General features: G+C 46.2%; 1 protein-coding gene across 5 annotated transcripts in view; it reads left to right on the forward strand.

The window, feature by feature from the left end:
* Window positions 1–928: 928 nt before the first annotated feature.
* Window positions 929–27,660, forward strand: part of RGS20 (regulator of G protein signaling 20) — a 32,589-nt gene continuing 5,857 nt past the window's right edge. For 3 of the 5 annotated variants that reach the window (XM_061123306.1, XM_061123307.1, XM_061123308.1), the window contains exons 1-4: window positions 929–1,382; window positions 22,484–22,632; window positions 25,356–25,442; window positions 26,629–26,863. In XM_061123306.1, the coding sequence (XP_060979289.1) occupies window positions 1,314–1,382; window positions 22,484–22,632; window positions 25,356–25,442; window positions 26,629–26,863 (540 nt within the window). In that variant the 5' untranslated portion in view covers window positions 929–1,313. Of the gene's footprint in view, window positions 1,383–1,415; window positions 1,861–2,704; window positions 2,709–18,017; window positions 18,107–22,483; window positions 22,633–25,355; window positions 25,443–26,628; window positions 26,864–27,660 lie in introns of those variants that run through there. The other 2 variants (XM_061123309.1, XM_061123310.1) reach the window with 2 other exon arrangements.

The following is a 27,660-nucleotide window of genomic DNA, read 5'->3' on the forward strand; positions in this document are numbered from 1 at the left end:
GGGAGAAGCGAAGCAGAGTCCTTTTCCTCTTGCTCTCACCGACTTCCCTTGCACCCCCAAAGTAACGCCTCAAAATGCCGCAGACTGGCACTCTGCACCTCCTCTTCGGCCTGTAGCCGGACCCTACAGTGACCTTGTGTGGTTTTGTCTCTCTCCTCCCCCGCCTCTCGCTCTGCCCGCCGGCCCCCCACAGCTCCCGGGTTCGCCCGCTGCCCCGACGCTGCTCAGCCTGCTCTCCAGCACGCTCTCCGGCCTCGCGCGCTTCTTCGCTCTCCTCCTTCGGCGACCCGCTCCTGAGGCTCCCTTGCGGCGCCGGGACTTCTCCGCCCTGATCCCCGCCCTGCCAGCCGCCGGGTTCTCGCCCGGGCACAAGGAGCGGACGGGTCGCCTCTCGCTCCTGCTCAGGGCAGCTCTAGTACTGCCTGGCCGACCCCCAGGGGGACGCCTGCCCCGGGAAGTGGACGCCAGCGCCGGGCAGAGCTCGCCCATACCCGTGAGTACTGTGGTCTCCTCACAGTCCGCGATCTCACCGGGACGCCACTATCCACTGGCGGTGGGTTCCCCCCACCCTCCAGGTCTCCTCCTTCCTCGGATTCCAAAAGGAGTTTAGTTATCCCCCGCTCCCCCCCCCCCCACCCTCACCCCCGCGCCGTCCGGCCAGGTGGGGCCTTCGACTCTCTCGGGCGGGTGGGGAGGGGGTGAGGAGCCCCTTTTCAGTATCAGGCCGTTGGAGGCTGAGGCTGCAGCCTGAGGGGGTGGAGGGCGAGCTGGGAGAAGCACTCGGGGGAGAGGAGACGGCGGGGACTGCCCTGCCGAGGCGGAGAGTCGGCGGCCGGACTCTCCCGGCAGCAGCACCTGGGCGCGCGGCCCACTCCCGCGCGCACACTGGCTCCTCCTTCCCAGCGCTCCATTCACAAGGTCCCACGCTTTTTCTCCCGCACGCGGGAGTCCCACTCAGTCCTCGCGAACCCCAGCGTAAGGAATAGCCGAGGGGGTTCTTCGGCGCCCACACTCTCCATACGTCCTAATCAGGGCCTGGAGAAGGGGACCACGGTCCGGGCGTGGATGAGGACCTCCAGCTCTCGCCGCAGAGCATCGCGCCGCCGCAGGAGGGAGGCGAGCCCTGGGATCGCGGAGCCAGGGAGAGGGAGAGAGGGGCGGGGAGAGGCAGAGCCAAGGGAGGGAAAGAGCAGGAGAAGAGGGCGACTGGAAAGGCCGAGAGCCAAAGGCAGAGGAGAGCCAGGGAGGGCGATCGCGGGCTTAACGAGGGCTGCACTTGGAATTATAATAAAAATAAGGCACTCGCGGGACGCATGCGCACAGCGGACGGAGGCGAGCTGGCCTTAGCCACCCCTCCAGCTCGCCGGGTGGACCGAGGAACCGTGAGTACCCGCTAGCTCAGCGGCTCCTTCTCCCTTCCGGACTCGCTCTCAGACTTCGGATCCCAGGGCGGCGGGGGCCGCGCGGGGAACGCACGGGGGGCAGGACCGCGGTGGCGGGAGCAGGCCTGAGTCAGTGCGCAGCGGGTGCCGGGCTTGGACTGTGACCGCGTTTCCAGGGGGCTCCGCCGAGGAGTCCGCAGGATTCCACCCCGGTGACCGGGCGTCAGTGAGTGGGTGGGCTACTGACACCCGAAGCGGATTTGGGAAACTCCGGGCGCCGGAGGCGGGCAGTGCGCCCAGGTGGAGAGGAAGTGGAGACTTCCACTCCGGCGGGCGCCCGCCACGGAGCCGCGGGGGTCTGACTCTGTGTCGGCCCTGAAGCTCTTGAAAACCTACTGGACAGAACTGTCGGCACCCTCTGCCCGCGCCGAGGAGGTGGAGGCGGCGCGGCGGGTGTTTTACTTGCAGGAACCGAGCGGTTAGTCGTCCGCTCTCTCGGGGCTGCGCTGGAAGTTTGAACGAGTCTGGAGCCCAGGTTACGGAGATCTGACTTGGCCGGGAGCTGGAGTGGACCCCTGGGGCGGCGGCGCGCGGCAGGGAGTGGGCTTTGGGGGGTCGGTGGGCGCCGCGACTCCCCTCCTCGGATTGTGGGGGAGTGGGCAAGGGAGGGGTCGCGGAGGAGAGGGGGCGCAGGCGGGATTGGATTGTGCGCCCGAGGCCCTCCAGCGGTGGGGGCAGCGGGCTGGAAGGAGTGGGCAGCGGGTATGGGGAATGGTCTCGGCGCTGCCGGAGCCGACTGCGGTAGGGCCTGGGGACTCGAATGGCTTGCGAGCCCCCGGGACTGGCCAGCGAGCGGGAAAAGCCTGGGCGGCGGGCAGGGGGCGAGGCCGGGATTGCAGCTCTGTCCCCGCGCTCCCCGCGGTTGACCGGCTGCAGGAGTGGGCGCCGAGGCCGAGCTTCAGTCCATGAGGAGGAGGGCGCTCCGGGGGAACTCACCCCGACTTCCCTTCCTCCAGAGAATCCGGCCGAGGCCGAGCGCTCTTTGTCTGCCCCCGCCGAGCCGATTGGCCAGAGGGCGCGGGGAGTCCCGACCGCAGCGGATGCCTGTGGCGCCGGCGGAACGCCCCTCCGCCACCAGCGGGCCGAAGCAGTCATTCACCCGTGGAGCTCGCGCTTTCCCCGGTGGCGGGGGCACCTTCTCGTCACCCTCTGGCGTCAGCTCCCCTCTTCTGGAGCGCAGGGCCCCTGCGTGGCTGGGCTTCAGTTCCCTTCTGGTGGTTCCAGATCGTGGAGCTGACCAAACAAAGGTCCGAGGTGACGAAATGGGTATGACTTTTTCCCCAAGACTTGGCAAAGGAAATTTGTAATGAAACGGATCTGTCTGTAAACTCTTAGCTTTTTTTTCCTTTTGCTCACGACCTGATTTTCTACTGGGCCTCGTCCTGTAAATTTAGTGTCATCTTTTGTATCAGGTATCAGTATTGCGTAGGAGGCACAATATTTCGTAATAGGTAGAAGTCCTGGACTCAAGAACTGTCTAGATTCAGATCTCCCCTTAGCTGTGTGACCTCAGGCAAGTTACTCAACCTCCCTGTGCCATAGTTTTTATCGTCTGTAAAATAGAGATAAGAAGAGTAGGTATGCCATGGGTTGACTGCCAGCATTCAGTAAATTCCCTGGAGAAGCAAACGGCAACCCACTCCAGTATTCTTGCCTGGAAAATGCCATGGACAGAGGAGCCTGGCGGGCTACAGTCCATGGGGTCGCAAAGAGTCCCACACGACTGAAGAGACTTATCACACATTCAGTAAATTAATGCAGTAGAGCCCTGTTACATACCAACAAAAGCTAGTATTACTCTTGTTATTATATTGATGCTAAATTGGCCAAGTAGACTTCAAATTATAAAAAGATCAAGAACAAAGTGCACCTCTTATTTGTTATAAAGAGTATACATAATGAAATAGAAGATGTCCATCAAAATTAGGAAAATAGAAAATGTTTTCTGTCAGTATCTAAATTTAAAAACAATACATTTCTACATTATATGGACCCTTTTATTTCAAATAATCATTTTGTTTATTTATAAACATCAAATAGCATTTTAAGAATATTATCTCAGGACCTCCCTGATGTGGTCCAGTGTCTAAGACTCTGTGCTCCCAGTGCAGGGCGTGGAGTTTCAATTCCTAGTCAGGGAACTAGATCCCACATACCACAGCTAAGAGTTCCAATGGCTCAACTAAGACCCGGTGCAGCCAAATAAATAAATAAAATTATTTTTAAAAAGAAGAAAAGATTATCTCTAAACTTCAAAATATTTCACTTCGTAAACCAAATATTTATTAAAACTATGTTTTAGGTCATGCTATATTTGGAAAATCCAATGTCTGCATTAAAATACTACACTGAGTCCATTTTACTTAAAAGAATGTGGAAACTTGGGAGCTAGAAATGCTAACTTTCCTAAAATCCAATCAGTCGCTCAGTTGTGTCTGACTCTTTTTGACTCTATGAACTATACAGTCTATGGAATTCTCCAGGCCAGAATACTGGAGAGAGTAGCCTTTCCCTTCTCCAGGGGATCTTCTCAACCCAGGGACTGAACCCAGGTCTCCTGCATTGCAGGTGGATTCTTTACCAGCTGAGCTACCAGGGAAGCCTGATATCACAAAGATAGAACGATAAAACTCAGATTACTCACTTACCTCCTTCACTTTACAGATGTGGAAACATTCAGAGAGGTTAAGGGCCCTGTCAGACATCTCCAGCTAAACAGAGGCCAAAATGGGATTGGAATTAGATCTGACTTGATGCCAAGGGCTCTTATACACCAAGCAGATGATTTTCTGTTGACTGCAGATTGATGTATGCGTGTCCTCAGTCCCTCAGTCATGTCCAGCTCTTGCAGACCCCAGGACTGCCAGGCTCCTCTGTTCATGGGATTTCCCCAGGAAAGTACTGGAGTGGGTTGCCATTTCCTTCTCCAAGGGATCTTCCCAACTCAGGGTTCAAATCTGAGTCTCCTGTATTGGCAGGCGGATTCTTTACCACTGAGCCACCTGGGAAACCCTTGCAGATTCATGAAACTCTAACAGATAGGAAACCAGAAGGAAGAAATATACAAGCATGCATTATCTTCAACATAAGAAAGCCCAGGCAGTAATGTTGTTACTATTGTCAGACCCCTTAATCGTGGTCCCTCACACCAGAAGATATGACCACGTGACTTGCTCGAGGTATGGAAAGGTGTCAGATCAAAGCAGAGACAGCATTAGAATTTCATATCCCACATTTTTTTGAAGCAGTCCGAGCACGGGTTGGAAAAGAATTTCCAGACACAGAGCATTTCAGAAGGGAGAAGTTTATTAAGAACAAAGAGCAGAGATAAAGTGGACACTGTGAGCACAGTGGTCCAACCACCATTAGGGAAAACCAGGGAAAACCGACAGTGTTAGTGGGTTAATAGTAAATTTTTACAGCCTCAGAAAAAATTCCTGCTGGAAGGTTGGCATTAGGTGATTGGTTGGGGTGCTATAGGGTGTTAACTGGAGTGGGCATCTTTGCCTAATTGGGAGTCAGGAAGCTGGTCAGTGATGATCAAGGGGCTTTTGGCAAGGTTACAAAGTGGCTCAGTCAGCTTCAGAGGTGACCTTGATTCTGGGCTTCGCTTCTGTGGCCTTGGTGCGAGGCCTTGCCCCTGTGGCCTTCGGGCCAGAACTCAACATATTTGATTGAATATTCTGTTAATCCCTTGTAGAAGTTTTACATTCGAAAACATTTTTGACCTTTTCATAGATTTTTAATCTCCTTTCTCCTGGCTTTGAAGGTCTTTAGCCTGTAAGAGAGCTTTTTGGAAAGTCTTCCAAGATTGGGCTGTCCAGGTGACTCAGTAGTAAAGAACCCACCTGCCAGTGCAGGAGACTCAGGTTCGATCCCTGGATTGGGAAGATCCTCTGGAGAAGGAAGTGGAAACCCACTCTAGTATTCTTGCCTGGGCAATCTCATGGATCCAGAGGAGTTTGGTGGGCTACAGTCCATGGGGTTGCAAAAGAGTCATACACAACTTAGATTATATACAAGGAGACTTTATGATTCCAGATTAAGAGTGAGAGAGGTAAAGAAGCTTTCTTATTTTAATGCAGCGGCCCAGGTGGCTGGTTTCATTTCAGACACTTGAACAGTTCCAAAAGTCCTGGTGTTCTGTCAATTCTGCATGGAGCCGGCTCATGACATTCACCTTTCACTAACAGATGCAGCTTAAAGGTCCAGACTTCACATAAGTGGTTTAGAAATGACGTGACGTGTGTGCATGCTAAGTCACTTCAGTCATGTCTGACTCTTTGTGACCCCTTAAACTGTAGCCTGCCAGGCTTCTCTGTCCATGGGATTCTCCAGGCAAGAATGCTAGAGTGGGTTGCTTGACCCTCCTCCAGGGGATCTTCTCGACCCAGGGATCGAACCCTCATCTCTTAAGTCTACTTGCATTGGCAGGTGGTTTCTTTACCACTAGTGCTACCTGAAAAGCCCCCAGACTTCACATAAGTGGTCTGACGTGGCAGAGCCTTTCAAGTGAGCGGTCTTGCAAAGTTATTCACAGGAATGATGTATCTACCACGGAAAGTACTTCTAGAACTGCATCTGCATCCTTGAAGAAGGAGACCATGGTTCTCTCCAATTGTGAACTGGATATCTTACCCTTAGTTTGGCATTTCTGTACACTTGTTCACAGATGGAAATCCAGGGCACTAAGTAAGGAGTGACTTTCTAGCAGGCTTCAAAATCAGTTCAGCAGAATTGAGTTTTGAAATCACATGTATCAAGTCAGATCCCCTTATGATTATCATGTGAATCACGGGCCGACTGGGAATACAGCAGATTGGTTTGCTACAGCACCAGGTGACTCACAGGATGAGCTTCTATTCAGATTCGTATAGTGTCAGCAGCAGCTAATAGGGGTCAGAGTCAGAGCCTAGCATTCAGTACATTACACGTGAGTCACTGACTCCCCAGCACTTCTGAGATGGTCCCTGAATGTTGCCTTGAGCAGCCACTTTAAGAGACAGCACTGTACTGCGTGAGTCAGTTCACAGTACGACTGAATGGGCTTCTGCTGCAGCTGTTCACAGCCAAGTCTGATGTGACTGAGTGCTCAAGGTGGTGTTCCGCAATTACGGATTCACAGAACCCAGCTGATTTCATTCTAGCTGTTTGTGTGGGGAGTCATTTGTGAAAAGTGAGCAATATGCTCTATTACCCGGCAGTGATATTTCACTGGAGTTATTTCAATGATTATTACAGCTGATTGACCTTGCTAGCGTGGGAGTGCTCAATTTCCAGTTATTAATAAACTTTACACTGTAAAATCCTTCTCAAGTACGTATCAGTGTTTGGATTTTAGACAAGGCATTTCATGCAAAGTCACCTTGCAGTTAGACTTCCTAACATCCTGGGTTGACTGTGTGCATCTCAGTCCCACAGTGAAGTGGAGGAAAGCACCTTGTTTTCTTGGTTTTCCTGTTTGTGCGCCTGTCACCTCTGATGCTAACTGGATGCTGTTTGCTCCAGAGCCAGAACACGAGTTTGTGGTACCCATCCATCCTTCTAAGGCAGCAACACATGCAGTGCTCCCAAGCCTTCTGGGGCTGTTTGGCTAGATCCATGCAAGCTTGTATAGCTGTTCCGATGCAAGTTGGTGGAAAGAATTGTTCAACCCACACCCTACCCAACCCTTGTAGATGACTTTCATGTCTGGGGGGAGGAGGTTGATAACGAGATTTAAGGGACCAGTAGGTTTCGTATTTATTTGGCTGTGTTGCGTCTTAGTTGTGGCACATGGAATATTCGTTGCATCATGTGGGAACCTTCCTTCCCACCTATAGATTCTTTAGTTGTGGCACCTAGGCTCAGTAGTTGCAGCCCTTGGGTCTTAGTTCCCTGATCGGGGATCAAACCTATATCCCCTGCATGGCAAGGCAGATTCTTAACCACTGGACCACTAGGGAAGTCCCAAAATACAAATAATTATTACATTAAGTTTCCTGTTTGGGCTTCCCAGGTGACTCAGTGATAAAGAATCTGCTTGCTGATGCATGAGACACAGGAGATACGGGTTCAATCCCTGGGTCAGAAAGATCCCCTGGAGGAGGGAATGGCAACCCACTCCAGGATTCTCTCCTGAGAATCCCATGGACAGAGGAGCCTGGTGGGCTACAGTTCATGGGGGTCGCAAAGAGTCAGGCATGACTGAGTGACTGAGCTTAAGATGGAAATAGTAGTCCTGGGGTGTGGTTGGGCGGTTCCGGAGTTGCCGGCCTCTTAAGCCGCTGGCCAGGGGGATAGCGCTGTGGGCCTGCATTCCTGAGGCCAAAGACCCTGCTCAGATTTCGGCTGTTCAGCGTGATAGGGGCCACTGGAGCTGGCTTTGCTGGTCTAGCCTCCAGACTCCGAGATGTCTGCCCTCCTTACAGCAGTGAAGGCACAAGAGCTGGGGGGTCTCAGGACTTCCCTGGTGGTCCAGGGTTAAGACTTTGCCTTCCACTGCAGAGGGCACGGTTTTGATCGCTGGTCAGAAAACCAAGATCCACGTGCTGTGCGATGCAGCCAAAAAAAAAAAAAAAAAAGAATTATGGGATCTAGTTTTACAACAACCTAGAATTTATCAAATTCTCATTAGAGCTAAGTCTCTGCTACAGCAAATAAGGCATTTCTAGACCTTTAAATGACCTGGAAGTTCTGTACTGTACTTGTGGCAAAATGAAGTACTTGCTTATGAACAAAAATATCTGAACAGCATACCAGACCAGGTGGAATAAATGTGGGTTAAATGAGGGTGAAGAAAATGGTACAAGAGTTATGAAAAACATTCACAAAATCTAATAACATGAACAACTTGCATCATTAACTAACCTCCAAAAGATATCTCTTCGTTATCTTCTAGTGATGTATTCAAAATCCTGAGGGTATTAAGCTCTGAGTTCTAATTGTGATAGAGCACTTATTTGTTAAAATATATCAAACGTAGCCTGAGAATGAGGAGACTGCATAGAGATTATCTTTTAATGGAAATTGTTCCTTCATGAGCCTTTTATGCATCCTTTAGGATGGGGTTTTATTCCTAGTTCCCTATATCTGACTGCTTTATGTGGTCACATAAAAATAGATGAATGGCTGTGGTTCCCTACAAAAAGTCTAAAATGCATAAGCATTAAACATTCCAATTCACTGAGAATTTTTTCAATTTTGGATCTGCTTGTTCAGCATATCTAGCCATCTAATACTTCATGCTGGCAGGGTGTGGGGTGATGGGGAACCTAAAATTCAGGAGATATTTTGGTGCAAATTGTAGAAAACCAAAACAGAGATTCTGTCACACACGTCCTAGGAACAGCAGACAAAAAAACCCCAACACCTCAGCCCCTGGAGAACTGTCTTGGGAACAGGAAGGCAGTGTGGAACCGAGGTGAAGGTGTGCTGGTATGTCTGTTAGCCCGACCAGCAGCCGACCTACTGGAAAAGGACTCCGGAGGCATCCACTGATGGGCATCAAAAAGCAATCCCAGTCTGTCTAAAGGTGGCCTGCGTACAGCTGTGGGGTGAAGAGCGAGACTGTGGGTGGATGGTGTTGATCTGAGTCAGTGTGGAGAGTGCCCCATGGGGTAAACAGAAGTAAGGTGTGCTTACTACTCCATCTGCTCGTTCAGACCAAGGGAAACCTTCACATAGGTTGGAAATTATTGAGAGAAAGCAGGCCCTGATTTAGAGTTAAGATTTTATTCTGGTGTCAAGGATTAATATTAATGGCCACAGGAGGGGGACTAACAAAGACTGGATTCTAGATAAAAAGAGTAAATATTTTGGGCTTTGAGGGCCACGTGGTCTCCATTGCAACTACTAAACTCTGTCACTGTCCCTAAAAATCTGTGGGGGAGAGAACTGGAGATGGACTGCTCACCGGCCACTGTACTTACTCTCTAGTCCTTTACAGACAAAGGGTTACTTCTGATCCATAATCTAAATGTCAGTGTGGAGTACCACTACCAGGTTCTTGTAGGAAATGGCCTCTCAAAAAGTAAGTTCAACCAATAACAGTGACATTTCTTAGAGTGATAAGGCACTCTCAAGAAAAAAACAAAAAATTCAGAAGGACAGACCACGAATCCAGTGAAAGACAATCTCCTCTAGGAGATAAAATCAAAGGCTCTAATTTAAGTTTCCTTTTGGTATCCACCATTTCAACATTCAGCATTTTCATATGAATGGGAAAACTTAATGACTGTTAGCAAGTCCCAAAAGTACTAACACAGCGACCTAAATGGGAAGGAAATCCAAAAAGAGTGTGGATGTATGAACACGCATGGCGGAGTCACTTTGTTATACAGCAAAACTGACACCACATTGTAAACTATACGCCCTAAATCAATAAATAATTTTTAAAATTGATGCATAAAAAATGACACTGGAGGCAGGAAATAATTAAGTACAAATATTTTATTAAATTTGGTATAAAATATTTTTAAAAGTCATAATGAAGAAAGGAGAGAGAAATGATCCACACAAAAATTTTGTGGATGGGTGCTCAGACTGTGAAGGCTCTTAGGGATTCAAGTTACAGCCTAAAAGTTTTAGCTGAATATTTCATATCATTTATAATAGGATTATCATCACAGGTGAAAATTCTAACTGATAATGTGCAAGAGGCCAAGTCTGACTAGCCAACCCTACCATCCAGTCACAGATCGTGGAGAATTTCCTATGGCAACAAGTAGAATTTTGGGGGGTTGGGGGGAAGAGAAAATTTGCCCAGACAGACCTGAAAGTAGAAAAGCCTGCTTTCATGACTTACGAACACACCTTTTTGTAACTTTTTATTATCCTTGGTCTGCATGTACATTTCATAACCCATATGCTGTAACTGGTGGAAAAGAAGTTCTTCAACCAGCAAATATTCCTCCAAGCCTGTTGTGTATGAGGTTTGCGCTCAGTAAATACAGAATGGGTCAGGATAGCCCGCAGACTGGACCAGACTCCGAGACTGCAGGGAGCTTTGGGAGGACCCTCTGGGTTTCCCTGGTAACCACCATTTGTCTCTGTTTTAACAGATTGAACTTTTTTTGGATTCCACATGTAAGCAATACAATCTAGTACTTGTCTTTCTGTCTGTCTTACCTCACTTAACACCATGTTCTCAAGGTCCATCCATGTTTTCCCCAAATGGGAGAATATCTTCCTTTCTTGTGGCTGAATAATATTCCGTCCTGTGTATATAGCACCTCTTTATAATTCACTCATCCTTAACGGGCACTTGGGTTGTTTCAACATCTTGGCTACTGTGAATAATGCTGCAGTAAACATGGGTGCAGATAAGATATCCAAATCTTGTCTTCATGTCCTCTGGGCATCTACCAGAGTCGAATCGTTGGATCATCTGGGAGTTCTGGTTTTAGTTTTTTGAGGAACTTACATGTCGTTCTCCATAGTGGCCACACCATTTACATTCCCGCTGACGGTGTGTAAAGTTTCCTCTTTCACCACCTCGGCAATGTCTGTTGTCTCTTGTCTTCTTGATGAGACCGGTTTCTCTCTCAATGCTCTTCTGCTTTCATCAGTATTTCAGGCACTTTCATAGGAGTATGGACTTGTAAAGGCTTTAAATTCACATGGAATTTCTATTCACATTCTCAGGGTTTCATTGAAGCCCATGTAATCCATGATACCCTCCAGGCTCTAGTTTTATTTAGATTTTAAAGCCAGAGGTAGAGATGAAATATGTGTGAGACTAAACAGAATCAGGACTTAGGAGGCATTCATTGCATTTACCCATTGTCTTCCCTATTAAGTAAAATCCGAAATGTAATTAGTTACATTCTGTGCATTTCTGTTTCTCAGGGTGCACTTTGGGAACCCACTTCTTCCCTGTTGATTGTAGGAAAGGCTATAAATATCGAAATTCTCTGGGCCAAAGAGCACTCAAGTGCTTTTAACCGGGAAAGAGCTTGCATTCCTGACCTTGGTGCTAACCTGTGTGGATAAAGGAGAGCACAGGGATGCTACGTCACCGACCCAGCATGTCCATCTGGACTCCCCACTGTAACATGACATGCAGGGAAAGGATTTCCATGGCACTTTCCCCCCAAATACACACTTAAAGGTTTGTGATAAATACCATGGTTCTGGACTGTGATGTAGCATTTCCCTCCGGAGCCGGGCTCTAGTCCCCAGAGGGACCAGGCCCCAGTGCCGTGGGATGCTCCATTTCTGTCTCCCCAGCATCACCTTCGTTCTTGGCATCACCACTACCCTCCACCGCAGCAGCATAGCACGGGCACTAGTCCCCACCATCTTCTGTCTCCCTTCATCCCTGGATATTTTTCTTTGCTTTTCTGATGTGTCTCAACTTTCAGTCATGGGATGGCTTTATCATTTCCAACCAAATGAACACTGTCCAGTTAGTTATCGTTGTCGTTGTTCAGTCACTAAGTTGTGTCTGACTATTTGCGACCCCATGGACTGTAGCCCTCCAGGCTCCTCTGTCCATGGCATTTTCCAGGCAAGAATACTGGAGTGGGTAGCCACTTCTTCCTCCAGGGGATCTTCCCAGACTAGGGATTGAACCCACATCTCCTGCACTGGCAGGTAGATTCTTTACCACTGAGCCACCAGGGAAGCCCAGTTAGTTACTATACCTGAGTCAAGAGAACTTGATGAAACAGGAAGCAGGGATGACAGCCACCAGAAGCACAGTGCAGGCAAGTGGCTTATGTCAGATGACACCCATTAGACACGTGCAGTTTAAGGACTGTTAGTAGATTCAGAGTGGGTAACTATCGCTGTTATCCACTTGAGAACATTTTCACATTTGCATCATTCCAAGAAGAAAGCCACCTCTGTCAGCTGTCACCCACCAAGTCCCTTTCTTTTGCAACCCCCTTTGATTTTAGACATTCATTTGTGTTGAAAATAGTTCCTCCTGTTTTTTTCTGTAATTTGCAATGATTGCTCAGATATTCTTAGAGAGCCAGGTGGCTCAGTGGTAAAGAATCCACCTGCCAATGCAGGAGATGCATGAGATTTGGGTTTGATCCTTGGGTCAGGAAGATCCCCTGGAGGAGGAACTGGGAACCCACTCCAGTATTCTTGCCTGGGAAATCCCATGGACAGAGGAGTCTGGTGGGTTACAGTCCACAGGATCGCAAAGAGTTGGATGCAACCAAACACATGTTCCTTGCTTTGAAAGAAAGCAGTAAAAGTTGGCAGAAATTCTTACCCAAACCTGGCACGTTCTTTACCAGTTTGAAGATTGCCTGAAACAGCCATAGAGACAAAGATTTAGTAAATGCTGAATACTTTCAGAGGTGCCCTGGGCTAAGCAGTCATCTACAGTCTCCTTGAGAAAGTCTCATGGCCTCATGGGGTAAGGAATGCCCACGGTCAACATTTCAATCAGTACTTGCAAAATACACTGTAACTGTTGATTGATATTAAGAAAGAACAAGTAAAAGCATGTATAATTCATTTATTTTCTTCTGATCATACTTTAATTTCCCAAAGGCAGTTGCAAAAGTTGAGTTATACAATATGTTCATTTAATAATGACAGAAGAAAAGCACATCACTATCATAGTCTTAAAAACCTTCAGTGTGGTTCAGGTTACAAACTTGGTGACAACCAGTTAAACAAGAGAGTAAAGATTTCCATTCAAAGTTACTGAAAAACAGATGGTCACTTAAGTAGTTCTTTTAGAAGGTAAGGACAGATGTAATCATCCATCTGGAAGTAATTATAGTTCTAAAAAGTCTATTATTATTAAACTCTCAGTTGATTTCCCCTAGTAAAATAATGAACCAACTTTTCCTTACAATAGACCCGAAATTATTTAGGCAATAAAACCAAAAGGCAGAAAAATTTGAAAACTAGAGGACACATTAAGATCTCTTGCTAAAACTGGTAGGTTACTAAACATTGATAGCTTTCTGTGTCCTCTGAAGTGGAAGACACAGATTTGATTTGACTTTTGGTCTATTAACTGTGCTGAAGTCAATGCAAGTAACTCTAACTCTTCATTAATATTTCATGAGCCAGAGTGAGTTGGACTTTTTTCTGGTGATGACTAGATCACAGGCTTCTCACACTTAAAATCAGCTGACTTCAAGATCCCACGAAACAGTAGAAACATCGTTGTTGTCAGGATTCTTCTTATTTCTCAGCTGCTAATAATAACAGGTGGGAGCCCTGGGCAGGCAGAGCGCCTGTTTGTGACTTAATTGGCACCAGGTGATTGGTGTTTATGCCTGGAGTATGTGATTTAGAGAAAGCCACGATTACCAGTTGCTATTTTCAGAGCAGGTAGCTAACTCCAAGGAGAGTTGTGCACTGTGATCCACCCTCTAATATCAGTTGGTCTGTTTTTCAAACCCCACTGTGTAAATTCTCTTTTTCAGTTGATTTACTATATTGTGTTAATTCAAACTGTACAGCATAGTGACTCTTTTGCATATTCTTTTCCATTATGGTTTATCCCAGGATATTGAAGATAATTCCTTGTGCTTCACAGTAGGACCTTGTTGGTTATCCATTGTGTATATTCTTTCTTCTTCCTTCCTTCCCTGGGTCTTCATTGCTACGCGAGGGTTTTCTCTAGTTACAGTGAACAGGGGCTACTCTCTGCTTGTGGGGCACAAACTTCTCTTTTCAGGGTCTTCTCTTGTGGAGCTCTAGGAGGTACAGGCTCAGCAGTTGGGGCACGCTGGGCTTCGTTACTCCAGGGCATGTGGAATCTTCCTGCACCAGGGATCAAACCTGGGTGGTAGTCGGATTCTTAACCACCGAGCTACGAGGGAAGTCCCATTGTGTAGATTCTTCAGTGAAAGACAAGACGAAGCCAAAAAAGACTTCTTGCCAGATTCATCAGCCTCAGAGCCACTCATCCTTAGAAACAGCTCCTCTGGGTTGGCTTACCAGACTGCTCTCTCTTCCCTCAAGAGTAAGGAGGTCTAACAGTTCCTTTTCCCAGCCTGTGCCTTAGATTTCTTCCAGTTCTGCCAGGAGTGAGGGGCTTGGGCTAAGAGGGTCCTGGATCACAGCTTCCTCCACCCTACCCTGGGGTGAGTGCCAGACCCCAAGGAGAACCTGTAGGAGCCCTACCCTGCCCTCCACCAGGTACCACCACTGAGCATTCCCTGGATGCACTCGCCCTGCAGGCGGGGCCGGAGCAGAACCTAGAACTGAAACACATCTGCGAAAAATCATCCTGCATCTGGGGGAAGGATGTTATTAATAGAAAGAGCTTTCCCAGGCTGGGAAGACTTAGAAGGCAGAAAGACCGAAAGAAGGCTAAAATTAGGAGCAAATGGGGCTAAGTCCTCAGAAATGTTACTGCAGAGAACAAGGGAAAGCATGTCTCGGGAGGATGCAGAGAATGTTCCTGGAAGACTGTTCTCTTGATGATGTTACCCCTCGAGGGGAGCTCAGGAAACAGCCAAAGGGAAATGAGCAGGTGTGGCCATGGAGGCGAGGAGCTGTTCTGAATTCAGAGAAGCGACAAAAACCTGGTCCTTTGAACAGGCTCCAAGAAATATTGGGGGAGACTTCCCTGGTCCAGTGCTTAAGACTTCCTCTTGCAGTGCAGAGTGGGGGGGGGGGGGCGGTCGGGGAGCTAAGATCTCACACCCTACCTCCAGGCCAAAAAATCCCAAACATAAAACAGAAGCAGTGCTGTAACAAATTCAATGAAGACTTCCAAAAATGATCCACTTAAAAAAATCTTTAAAAAAGTATTTGTTGTTAAGTAGCTCAGTCTTGTCTGACTCTTTGAGATCCCATGGATTCCAGCATGCCAGGCTTCCCTGTCCTTCACAATCTCCCAGAGTTTGGTCAAACTCATGTCCATTGACTCGGTGATGCCATCCAACCATCTCATCCTCTGTCACCCCCTTCTCCCTTCATTCTTCCCTAGCATCACGTAAGATATTAGGAGAGCTCTTTGAGGGCGAGATAGAGGAAATCAAGCCAAGTTAATGCCCTAGCATAATGTGTGTGCTGCTGCTGCTCACTGTCGTGTCTGACTCTTTTGCAACCCCATGGACTGTAGCCCATCAGGCTCCTCTGTCCTTGGGATTTCCCAGCCAAGAATATTGGAGTGGGTTGCTGTGACGTCCTCAAAGAGATCTTCCCTACCCAGGGATCAAACCCATGTCTCTTATGTCTCCTGCGTTGGGAGGCAGGATCTTTACCACTTAGCTACCAGGGAAGCCCCATAATGTGTGTGAGAGGTGGTCAGATAATATGGCCTAGGCGGGAGCATCTCCATTTATTAGCTAGTAAACTTTTGTAAGGAACTTCCTTAGTGGTTCAGTGGTAAAGACTCTGCCTGCTAATTCAGGAGACTCAGGTTCTATCCCTAGGTCGGGAAGATCCTGGAGAAGGAAATGACAGCTCACTCCAGTATTCTTGCCTGGGAAATCTCATGGACAGAGGAACCTGGCAGGCTACAGTCCATGGGCTTGCAAAGATTTGGACACGACTGAGCAACAACAAGCAAATTTTTGTAAAGAGAAATTTCTCCGTATCAACTCTTAGGTTACCCTGGAGTCATGTTTGTGTTGGAAAAGACAGGATAAAACCTTGATTCTCTGTCAGTATTTACCAGTTTTCAAAACCAGTTGGTTCCCTAACATTTTCTAAAAAACAGTGAGTGTTTTCGCATCACTGTGAAATCACAGATTCACACACATCTGATGTTTTTTTCATTGCAGTTAATATTTTCTTTCTGATACTTAAACTTTCCCACACTTGGCAGGGGCAGCCTTGTTTATATTAGCTCATGGCTCCCAAGTTTAGAATTTTTATATAGTCAAATCTGCCAATCTTTTATGGTCTCTAGGGGGAAGAGTAATTGTGTCATGATATGTCGAAGCATCTAAACTATGAGAGCCTAGTCACCTACTAAATGAAGGAGTCAGAGCTACTTGTCCCATCCAGTAAGATTTCTGATATATTTTTAAAGCAAAAAACATAAGGCACAGAGTCATATATAGCATCCGAGGCTGTTTAGATACTAAACTAAGATACTAAGCATTACTAAGACTGTGTTTTAAACTAAAGTTAATTATGTGTTCTTATCTTCATAGCAATGGTGCTGGAGGGACTTCCCTGGCACTCCAGTGGTTAAGATTCCTCACTTCCAATGTAGGGGCTGAGGATTTGATCTCTGGTTGGGAAACTAAGATCCCAGATGCTTTGTGGCACAACCAAAAAAGAGATAAAGAAATGGTTCTGGAAAGAATCACATTGAAATCTTAACACTGGTTATTTCTGGGGCTGGGAGAAGGACTGAAGAGTTCAGCGGAACTCTGATTTCTCTGTGTGCCTCTGTGCTCAGCATGGAAGCCTGGTTGAGGGTTCACCAGCATGTATTCCTTTTTTACTGGGGATTTTCATTTTTTTAAAAATTGGTTTTATTGGAACTTCCCTGGTGGTCCAGTAGTTGAGACTCCATGCGGTCGCAGAACTAAGATCCCACATACCGCCCAGCAAGGCAAAAAAAAAAGTTTTGTTTTCAAGTTTGGATTTAAAGTTTGCCTTTGATGAAATCTTATATCTGCAATTATATTTGCAAATGGTTTCTGCATTTGGGGCCAAAAGAAATGAAAAACTGATGGGAATATCTAAATATTTGCTGCTGCTGCTGCTGCTAAGTCTCTTCAGTCATGTCTGACTCTGTGTGACCCCATAGATGGCATCCCACCAGGCTCCCCCATCCCTGGGATTCTCCAGGCAAGAACACTGGAGTGGGTTGCCATTTCCTGGCATCCCACCAGGCTCCCCCATCCCTGGGATTCTCCAGGCAAGAACACTGGAGTGGGTTGCCATTTCCTTCTCCAATGGGTATATATTAATGTTTATAAAAATATCATATTAAGTCATATGATATCATATGATATCACTTACATGCAGAATCTTAAAAAATGGTACAAATGAACTTATTTACAAACAGAAATAGAGTCACAGATGTAGAAAACAAACTTATGGTTACCAGAGCGATCGGGAGAGGGATAAATTATGAGTTTGGGATGAACATATACACAGTACTGTATATGAAATGCACTCCCCTGGTGGCTCAGATGGTAAAGAATCTGTATATAAAATAGGAAAAAAGGACGTACTGTATAGCACAGAGAACAATATTCAATATCTTATAGTAACCTACAATGGAAAAGAGTCTGGAAAAGATTATTCAAAGTAACCGAATCACTGTTGGGCACCTGAAACCAACACAACACTGTAAATCAACTATATTTCAACTAAAAAAAATGGTTAAAGTTTTTAAGAAAATGTAAATATGTACAGTCTGAAGGGAAGCAGCATAATGTATCGGAAAGAACATGAGTCATGTGTGTGGGCATGTGTATATGTGAGCAGTTTGTAGAGTCTAGTCACTTACACACTATCAACTAGCCAAGGGGCCGTGGAAAAGTCACTTAGCTCCCTTGGCCTAAAAATTAAGTAGATTAGATCACGTACAGGTCAAAGTAAATGTCATAACTGGAAATATTGTCACATTAGTGTGTTATAAAATGCAGGCATCTGAAAAAAATAAAATGCATGTGTCTGTGCTGAGCTGTCAAATTTCTGCAGAAGGCCCTTGGATTGACAAACTGGCATGAAGAAAGACAGTGGGCTTGGCCACCCAGGCTACAGGTCATCAGAGGCACCTCAGGGATGAGGTAAGCCTCTTTGAGCCTTGGTTTCTTCACCTGAGAAAAGGAACTAATAACTGTCTTTCTTGGCTCACGGAACTGTGGGGAAAAATACAAATGAGGTAATACATATGAAAGTCTTCGGTAATCTATGAAGCCCCATAAAAATATGAAGCATTGTTCTCTTAATTATCCTTGAATACTATTCACACTTGTAAATGTGGCCTTATTTGGGAAAAGGGCCTTTGCAGATGTAATCAAGTGCAGATGAGGTCACACTGGACCAGAGTCTCCTTATAAAGACCAGGGTGTCCTTGTAAAGGGTGTCCTTATAAAGAGAGAGCACTCCCTACTCGAGGGGCAGTTTGTCTCTCAAATTTCCTTATGTTCTGGCTTAACTCTTGCAGGGCCCATCACTTCCTACTGATGGTAAGATCATCCTGGGGATGGTTTTAATGTTATGTCCTTGAAGGTTCTTGGTTCTCCCTCATCGAGACCTTGCCTATGATTCTACATCTTAGAATCAGGCCCTTTTAAGAGAGATTTTTTTTTTTCCCTGCACAATGCTTGTTCTTTCATCATATTCCCTATGTGTAATTGAATAATGGCCATTTTCAGAATTTGGAAACCATAATGAAAATAAATAGCTATTCATGGAATCCAACTGCTAAGTTTAAGTTTACAAGAAAATAACTTTTCTGAGAGAGTCACTGATAGGCTAAATTTTTTTAGACCTAGTTACTCCTTTCAATTCCAAATTACCAAAGATTTTGATCAAGATTAAGAATTTACATTTTTTTTAACTTGATCTTGAAAAGAGTTCTCTTAAATGTTGGGTTCCTGGGAATGGAAAAGCCATGTTTGAGTAGGATGATCTCTTAGTTAAGATCTAAATATTTAATAGGGCTTCCCAGGTGCCTCAGTGGTAAAGAATCTGCCTGCCAAGCGGGAGACACGGGCTTGATCACTAGGTTGGGAAGATCCCCTGGAGAAGGAAATGGCAACCCACTCCAGTATTCTTGCCTGGAAAATCCCATGGACAGAGGAGCCGAGTGGACTACAGAACATTTAATAAACTGCCAACATGTTTTTTACCATTTCCTCGGGCTGCCATAAATTATAGAAACAGTTTCTGAGGTCACTGACATTGATTTTACATTCATCTTAACTTCTAAACCTCTGGACCCTTAAACAAAGGCTAGTTGCTGGGGCCTCATGCTTAGATCATGCCAACAGACACTGAAATTATGGCTAGTAGTCTGCGCCACACATAGCCCACAAGAAGAATAGAATGGCAATGTCAAAGGAGTATTGATTCTGTGTTGCTTAGAGCAGATGGAAATGAAATGTATTCAGAGTTCTCCCACACATGATGGAGGCCAAAAAAAAAGATGCACAAAGCTCATTTGGCAAATCAGACCACATATCAGTGTCTGAAAGGATGAGCTGAACTAACCCATATGACAATGGCATATTTTTTAAAATCTTGTATATAGGCAGGTATTTAATATATGTTGTTAGCCTTCATATTAATTAACTATGAAATTTGAAAAATTAATTCTCTACAAATATTTAGTGACACACAACTCTCCCATAAGTTACTACATGTTTGCCTGTTGAACAGGCCTGCAGCAATTTAAAGTGTCTCGATCAAACAATTAAGATAACCTATAATGATAAGTTCCAGTAAATTTGAAAACACAATGAAAGGGATGGCTTCTATTTCAGGAAGTGAAAAATACCCATACTGACTCAAAGAGAGGAAGAAAGTATGAAGAGAATAGAAATCAAACTTTAAGAGCCAGTCTTGCAAAGATGTTGAAACAGGAATCTCTTGAAGCCTGCTGACATGACCATGTCACAATCCCCCCCCTTTTTTTTTTGAGAAACAACTGAGATTTTAAAAAAATTTTATTTATTTATTTTTGGCGGTGCAGGGTCTTTGTTGCTGCTCAGGGTTTTCTCTAGCTGCAGAGCTCAGGTTTCTCATTTGGTGGCTTCTCTTGTTGCAGAGCACGGGCTCTAGGACACATGGGCTCAGTAACTGCAGCTCCTGGACTCCGGGGCCCGGGCTCAGTAGTTGTGGCGCACTGGCTTCGTTGCTCCGCAGCATGTGGGATCTCCCCAGACCAGGGACTGAACCTGTGTCTCCTGCATTGGCAGGTGGATTCTTGACCAGTGAGCCACCAGGGAAGGCCTGGGATTTTGTTTTTAATGAGGCAAGTTGCATCAGTATCTTTGAGAAAATAACAGTTACCTAGAGCATCCGTGGTTCAAAGCTGATTAGTCTGGAGATGGTGCTGGCTTGTCTTTGCCCCTCCACGTCCTAAATGAAGTGAGAACGTCGTCTGTCTCTGGGAAATGCCACTGATGCGGTGAGGACTGGGTCCACCTGGGAGGATGGACTGCCCAGGCTGGGTGCTCTGGACAGGTGTTGTGAGCGTCGTTCTGCCTGTGGATGAGGGACAGAACACCCCTCTGATGGGTCTCTCGTTCTGTCCTGGAACTTACATCCCTGTGTAATCAAAAGACAAGGGCTAATCCAAAGCTGTTGTTAATGAGTCCAGGCTCAGCCTGCTCATGACCAGGACAGGCCAGTCAATTGAAAGACCAGTTTTGGGGGCAAAGAGTAGCGACTTTATTCAGAAAGCCAGCAGGGGCTTCCCAGTGGCCCAGTGGTTAAGAATGCACCTTGTAATGCAGGGGACACCGGTTCGATCCCTGGTGAGGGAAGATCCCACATGCCACGGGGCAGAAGATCTCACATGCCATGGGGCAGGTTAGCCTTCAAGCTGCAACTACCAAGCCTGTGAGCCGTAACTGCTGAAGCTTGTGCTCCTAGAGCCTGTGCTTCACATCAAGAGAAGCCACAGCAATAAGAAGAGCAGCAACAAAGACCCAGCACAGCCAAAAAAAAATAAAACTAAAAACAAACAAAAAGCCAGCACACTAAGATGACTGACTCTGTTGCAAAGAGGGTGGGCCAGGTCAAGATGTTTCCTGTGAGCGGAACAAAGGTATTTTAGCTTAATGCTCATTACCTAGGCGGCAGGGTGCCCAGAGATGGGCCACTGCATATAATTAAAGCTTACAGACTACACGGTTTTAATGATGAACTTGTAATAGAACAAAGTCTATGACGCGGTCATCCTCGATAGGTGCTGGAACAGGTGTCATTTCTTGCAAATATTTCCTGTAAATTCAACATGGTCTTAATCAGAATTCCACGTGGGATTGACAAGCTGATCCCACTGAAAGAACAAACAGGCAAGAACAGCCAAAAACCTTTTTTGGTTTTAATTCATAAAGAGAATTTAGCCTACTCAATATGAAAACACATAATAAAACTATGATAATTAAAACAAAGTCCAATAACACAAAAAGATAAGTAATAGTAAGAATAGATAAATCTAATGTTGGAATGGAATAACAAATACAAAATTTAATTCCGAAGACCTATTTAAGGTTCTTTAACGGGGCTTTGAATCTTTTTTCCTTTTACTCTGCCAACCATTTTTTAACCACTGTATCAAAAGTTAAAAATGGATTCAGCAATTTCTCTTTCTTGTGCTGCTTTTATAGTTCTCTCCTCCAGCCATTCCTGTAGTTCTCAGGAAACGGGAGGGTTGAAGGGGTTTCCGGGGGCACCATATCCCGGGAGGAAGGCCAGGGCATCACAGGTGGCAGCACATTTGTGGGCGGGGGGTCACTGTCTCCCGGGTGTGCCCAGGGCATCACTGAGCAGAACACAGGCACGGCTCCAAGAGCTTTGCCACTGTGATCCAGTCAGTGCAGTTGCCCCCACATGCCCCGCGATGTTGGTCCAGCAGGGGTGGGGTTGGGGGGACTCAAACTGGGAAATGCACCTGTGGGAGGTCCTCACTGTGATGTCAAGGGATGTCCTATCAGCATCTACCTCCTTGACCGAACTGTGAGCAACTTAGCCCAGGGACCTCCATTCATTGTTTCGCTCCTAGAATTTATCACAGCACATGGCAGATTCTAGACAGTGAATAAATGGTAAATGAATGGATTCTAAGGGTTTCCCGGGTGGCGCTAATGGTAAAGAACCCACCTGCCAATGCAGGAGACGTAGGAGACATGATTCGATCCCTGGGTTGGGAAGTTCCCCTGGAGGAGGGCATCACAAACCACTCCAGTACTCTTGCCTGGAGAATCCCATGGACAGAGGAGTCTGGCGGGCCCAGTCCATGGGGTCACAAAGAGTTGGACATGACTGAAGTGACTTAGCACACACACACGAATAGGTTCTAAGGACTAACTTTTACCAGAATTAGCGGAGATGACGGGATAGAGTCACACTGCATCTTCTCAATGATGCAAACAGTGGAATCTCCAGCTTACCTGATGCTAACTCTGCCCCCCACCTCACTTCTGTTGCAGCCAATGGGGTCAGAATGGATGGAGATGCGGAAGCGGCCGGTGTGCGCCGCCCAGGAGCCTACAGCCTGTGTCCCCGGCCAGCCTGGAGTGGAGAACCAGGGGTCCAACGCTTGCTGCTTCTGCTGGTGCTGCTGCTGCAGCTGTTCCTGGTAAGCTGGTGGCTTTGTTATGACCATGCTCCTGATAAGAAAACGGTGCCTCGAACAGTGCCAGCTTAGGATGAGTCAATAAGTGCTTTGTAAGCAAATGCTATATGGCTGACACTGAAATGGGTTTTATAAAGGACCACAAAAACAACAAAACAGATAAAAAACCAAGATGAGGGCTTCCCTGGGAGTCCAGTGGCTGGGGCTCTGTGCTCCCAATGTGGGGGCCGGGGTTCGATCCCTGTTCTGGGAACTAGATCTCACATGCCACAGCTAAAAGATCCCACCTCCCCCAGCTAAGCCTGGGGTCAGCCAAGTGAATAAAAACACAAGGTCTTCCCTGGTGGTCCAGTGGTTATGAATCTGCCTGCCAGTGCTGGGAACATGGGTTTGTTCCCTGGTCTGGGAAGATTCCCACATGCCATGGGGCAGCTGAGCCCAAGAACCACAGTTACTGAAGCCCATGGACTCTAGGGTCCCCATCAGGCAACTACTGAGCCTGTGTGCCTCAACTGCTGAAGCCAGTGCACCTAGAGCCCACGCTCCACGAGAGAAACCACCACAATGAGAAGCCCGCACACCGCAGCTAGAGAGTAGCCTCCACTTGCTGCAACTAGAGAAAAAGCCAGCGTCGCGACGAAGACCCAGCACAGGCAAAATTAATTAATTAAAAAAAAAAATAAATATTGGGAAAAAAAACCAAGACAAGACTGCATCCTAGCTCTGAAGGGACATAGTCAAGTCCCTGAAATCAGGCTAACTAATGTATATCAAGTGTCTAAAGAACAATCTAAGCCAGCTGATGATTGAATATTAATATCTGGGCAAAAATGGTGCCTAAATTGTCAAAAAGCAGTGAATTCAAGGCCCTCTACTTGGTGATAAAGACTTATTGGAGGAGTTACAATTTAATCTGGGTCTTAAAGATTAGGGTTATGAAAGAGCATGAGCCTGCATTTTATATTCTCCTGCTTCTATTCAATTAATATTGATTTTGATAAAGAAAAGTATTAAAATTTATGCTGGACAGAGAGAGGAAAAGCTTAAAATACAGGCTAACTTACTCGGAGAGGAAGATATACATTCATTGCTTAAAAAAAGAGATACAACTTGACTGAGTCACTGCTGAAAATCTGGAGAAAGGGGTAAGATTTACCCTCAGAAATCACATGGGCATTAGATTGCATCTCTGAAATCTTGTATATGAAACAAGCCTCGTGCCAACCAAATGTGCGTGTAGCTTTAGTCAATAAAACCATTGTAATGTACTTGGGCTTGACTGCGAGTTAGACCCAGATCGTGGAGAAGAAACCCTGGAATAGATCAGTGACAGAATCACATGAGGCAATGAGGGGAGCTGAAGGTTGAAAATGAAATGTCTGGGAGTTTGTTTGGTTTGCTCCTGCTTGCCTCAGGCTGGCGTTAATTTCCAAGAAGCTCCACTCCAGTGGGTGGGCCTCGACGTGTGACCCTCTGAGGACTGATGGAACCCAATGCTGGGAGGTCTGTCCATTTGGGACAGAATCCCAGACTCTGGTGGGAATACAGGGCTGAGCAGCCTGGCATTCGAGGCAAGCCTTCAGCCCTGAGTAGGAGTCTAGAGGACCCAGCAGGGGCCTGGAGGAAAGGGTGTGTTGGCAGCCCCTACACCATGAGTGTCCAGGATGCCCTAGTGGGAAGGAGACCCATGGGAAGGAGACCCACCAATGGAGAAGAGACCACATTTAAGCCCCTTTTTCTGCACTTTTCACTCTGCTCATCAGGCTCAGTGAGATGGTGCCTGAAAGATGCTCAGAGATGTCCCCATGATTGTGGGATGCCACTGGCATTTATCCTATCTACCCAGTCCTCGATCTGCTGCCTTAAGAGGCATAGGAGGCAGGATCATGGCCTGAACAAAGTCTGGGACTGATGGTGTGTTGGGGGGCAGGTGGTGGCAGGCCCCAGAGCAGGCTCCTCCTACTAATAACAACTATGGTGAATAAAATATAAATCTATGCCTGGATGTCATCATCACAGTCAGAAAGCAAGTATCATGTGATATGTGCATCTGTGAAAGATGAGAGCAATGTCTTCAAAGTATGAGAGCAAAGTAACAGAGAATTTAGTCAAACTATAACTCAAGACGATGTCTCCAAAGAAGATGGACAAATAGCTGATAAATACTTGAAAAGATGCTCAGTGTCATGGGTCATGAGCAAAATACAAATCAGACACACAGCATGATACCCTACGTAGCCACCACATGACTAGAATTAGAAAGACAGACAATAGTAAGAGCTGGTCCGGGTGTGGAGGAACAGGAGCCCGCCAGCTTTGCTGGTGGGAACGTGACATGGTGCAGCTGCTTTGGAGGAGAACAGTGTGGGACTTCCTCAAAATGTTAAAAATAGTCATCATGTGACAGTATTTCCACTCCTGAGTGTCTACTCAGGAGAAGTAAAAACAAGACATCCACACAAAATGACTACAAATAGCCCCAAAGTGCAGACAACCTAACTGTTCATTTGTTTTACGAAAAGAATTATTATTCTAAATGTAAACTGTCCCTCATTCGTAGACCAGAGTATTATATGTAGAATTTATTTTGCTAATACTTGATTGTCATACTTTTGGTTTTCTTAAGAAAACAAAGCAGAGTCAGTCATTTGTGTCAAGAAAACAAGGAACTTGTTACTTAACACAGAGTGATCTCAACCCTCACGTGCACATCTCCTTTCATGCAGTCTCACTGTAAGAAACCAGGAGGAACAGAGACTTAGAAGGACTTCCTATGAAGTCAGAACCGAAGACCTTCCCACCTGTGAAGAAAGGTAAAATCTCATAATGTTTAGCTCACTGAATTGACAGAAATGCCAGCCTTGCTATTTTTAATTCCTTATTATTTTTTCTTTTCTTCCAATTATTTTTTTGAGATATAGTTGACATCCAGCACTGTATAATCCTAAGGTATACCACATAAATATTTAACTTGCACACGTTCACGTAAGTTAAGTGAACATCCATCATCCCATGGGTGCCCAGCTGGAATTTTTTGGTGTTTTGCATTATATGTGTCACTAGAATAGCTTCTCTAACTGCAGTTTAATATCAGATCATAATGTTGCATCACATTTTCACTCGGCAGAATTCCTTTTAATTATTTTTTTTAATTTAAAAAAATGTTTTGACCACATTGCATGTGGGATCTTAGTCCCCTGACCAGGGATTGAACCTGTACCTGTGCTCCCTGCATTGGGAGTTTGGAGTCTTAACCACTGGACCACCAGGGAAATTTCAGCAGATTCCTTTCAATTTATTGTGTGACAGGGAGAAAAGTCAGTTCCATTATTAATCTAATGCCTGTTAATCACAAATGTAAATTGATGCTTCTTGGCAAAACATGTGATATATTTTATTTTTATATGATTCACCTTTTTAAATAAAAGAATATAATGAAATACACATTATGTTGAGGTTCAGGAAAATTTTAAAGGTCCATTTTTTCTTAACTCTTCTTTTATACTTTAGCTAATATGTTATTTTTTGAAGTGTTTTTTTAAAAAAGTTGAGAAAAACATATAAATTACTTTCCATAATGCCAAATTTAAAAGTGTCTTTTTCTTCCTGTATTATCAATGGATTTATTTTCACTTATCGACTCATACCTTTTCTGCATGTGTCTGTCTGTATCCAAATCCCCCTTTTTATAAGAATACCAGTTATACTGAATGAGGACCCTCCCTAATGACCGCATCCTAACTTGGTTAAACCTGCAGAGATCCTACTTCTAACGCAAGGTCCAGGGTCAGGACTTCAGCATCTCTTTTTTAGGAGACACAGTTCAATCCATGCTCATATTTTTGCTGAAGGCTTGAGGAATGAGGACAACTCTTTCTCGGCCTGAAAGGGCCTGGGTGCACGTTTTCATTCTCGGAGGGAAAAGGACATCTGTCCAGGGCTGAATTCCCATCAGCCCCCGATCCCTCAGCTCCCCACACCCCTTCCTCCCACCCCCAGCCCGGGTCCCACCCTGGAGGAGGCCAGCGCCTGGGCTCAGTCCTTTGACAAGCTCATGCTCACGCCTGCGGGCAGGAACGCATTCCGGGAGTTTCTGCGGACCGAGTTCAGTGAGGAGAACATGCTCTTCTGGATGGCGTGCGAGGAGCTGAAGAAAGAAGTGAATAAAGCCATGATTGAAGAGAAAGCGAGGGTCATATATGAAGACTACATTTCTATTCTCTCTCCTAAGGAGGTAGGTGCCCGCCAGAGGTTGAGGCCATGGGCAAAAAGGACCCCTTCAGTGCCTGGTCCCCCGGCCCAGTTACCGCTGCTCCAGAATATGGAACCCCCCTGCCCCCCACTCATCATAGACTTGAGCAGTGGTCCCACCAATGGGTGCCAAGTACCCTCGAAAATCTGTGAAAGATCGTGAGCATTTTCCTGGGGAAAGTGTGTATAACTTTCATCGGATTCTCCAGAAGGAGGTGTCTTTGCGTCTGGCTGTAAACACTGTTACAGGGGGAAGGAGAGGGGGGTGGGACAAATCGAGAGAGTAGCATGGAAACATATGTATATTACCGTATGTAATAGATAGCCAGTGGGAATTTGCTGTGTGTGGCACAGGGAACGCAACCCAGTGCTCTGTGACCACCTAGAGGGATGGGATGGGGAGGGAGGTGTGAGGGGGTTCAGGAGGGAGGGGACACAGGTATACCTGTGGCTGATTCATATTGATGTTTGGCAGAAACCAACATGATACCATAAAGCAATTATCCTTCAATTAAAAATAAATAAATTTAAAACAAAAAGAAATGCAACACCCATAAGTATTGCCGAGAACTCTTGGGAGATGCAGATTCTCACCTGCACCCAGATACACTGAGCCAGAAGCTCTGCAGGGGCCCCACCCGGTTTAACCAACCCACCAGGGGCTTCCAATGCCTCTGAAGTTTGGGGCCCCTGTTCTGTGTTCAGTTCCTCCTTTGGCAGCTTAGCACTGGGGACAACCTTGCTTGGTTGGGCTTTTTAAAAAGTCGAACAAGCTGTGGG

Source organism: Dama dama, chromosome 21, assembly GCF_033118175.1.
Source record: "Dama dama isolate Ldn47 chromosome 21, ASM3311817v1, whole genome shotgun sequence".
Classification (NCBI taxonomy): domain Eukaryota; kingdom Metazoa; phylum Chordata; class Mammalia; order Artiodactyla; family Cervidae; genus Dama; species Dama dama.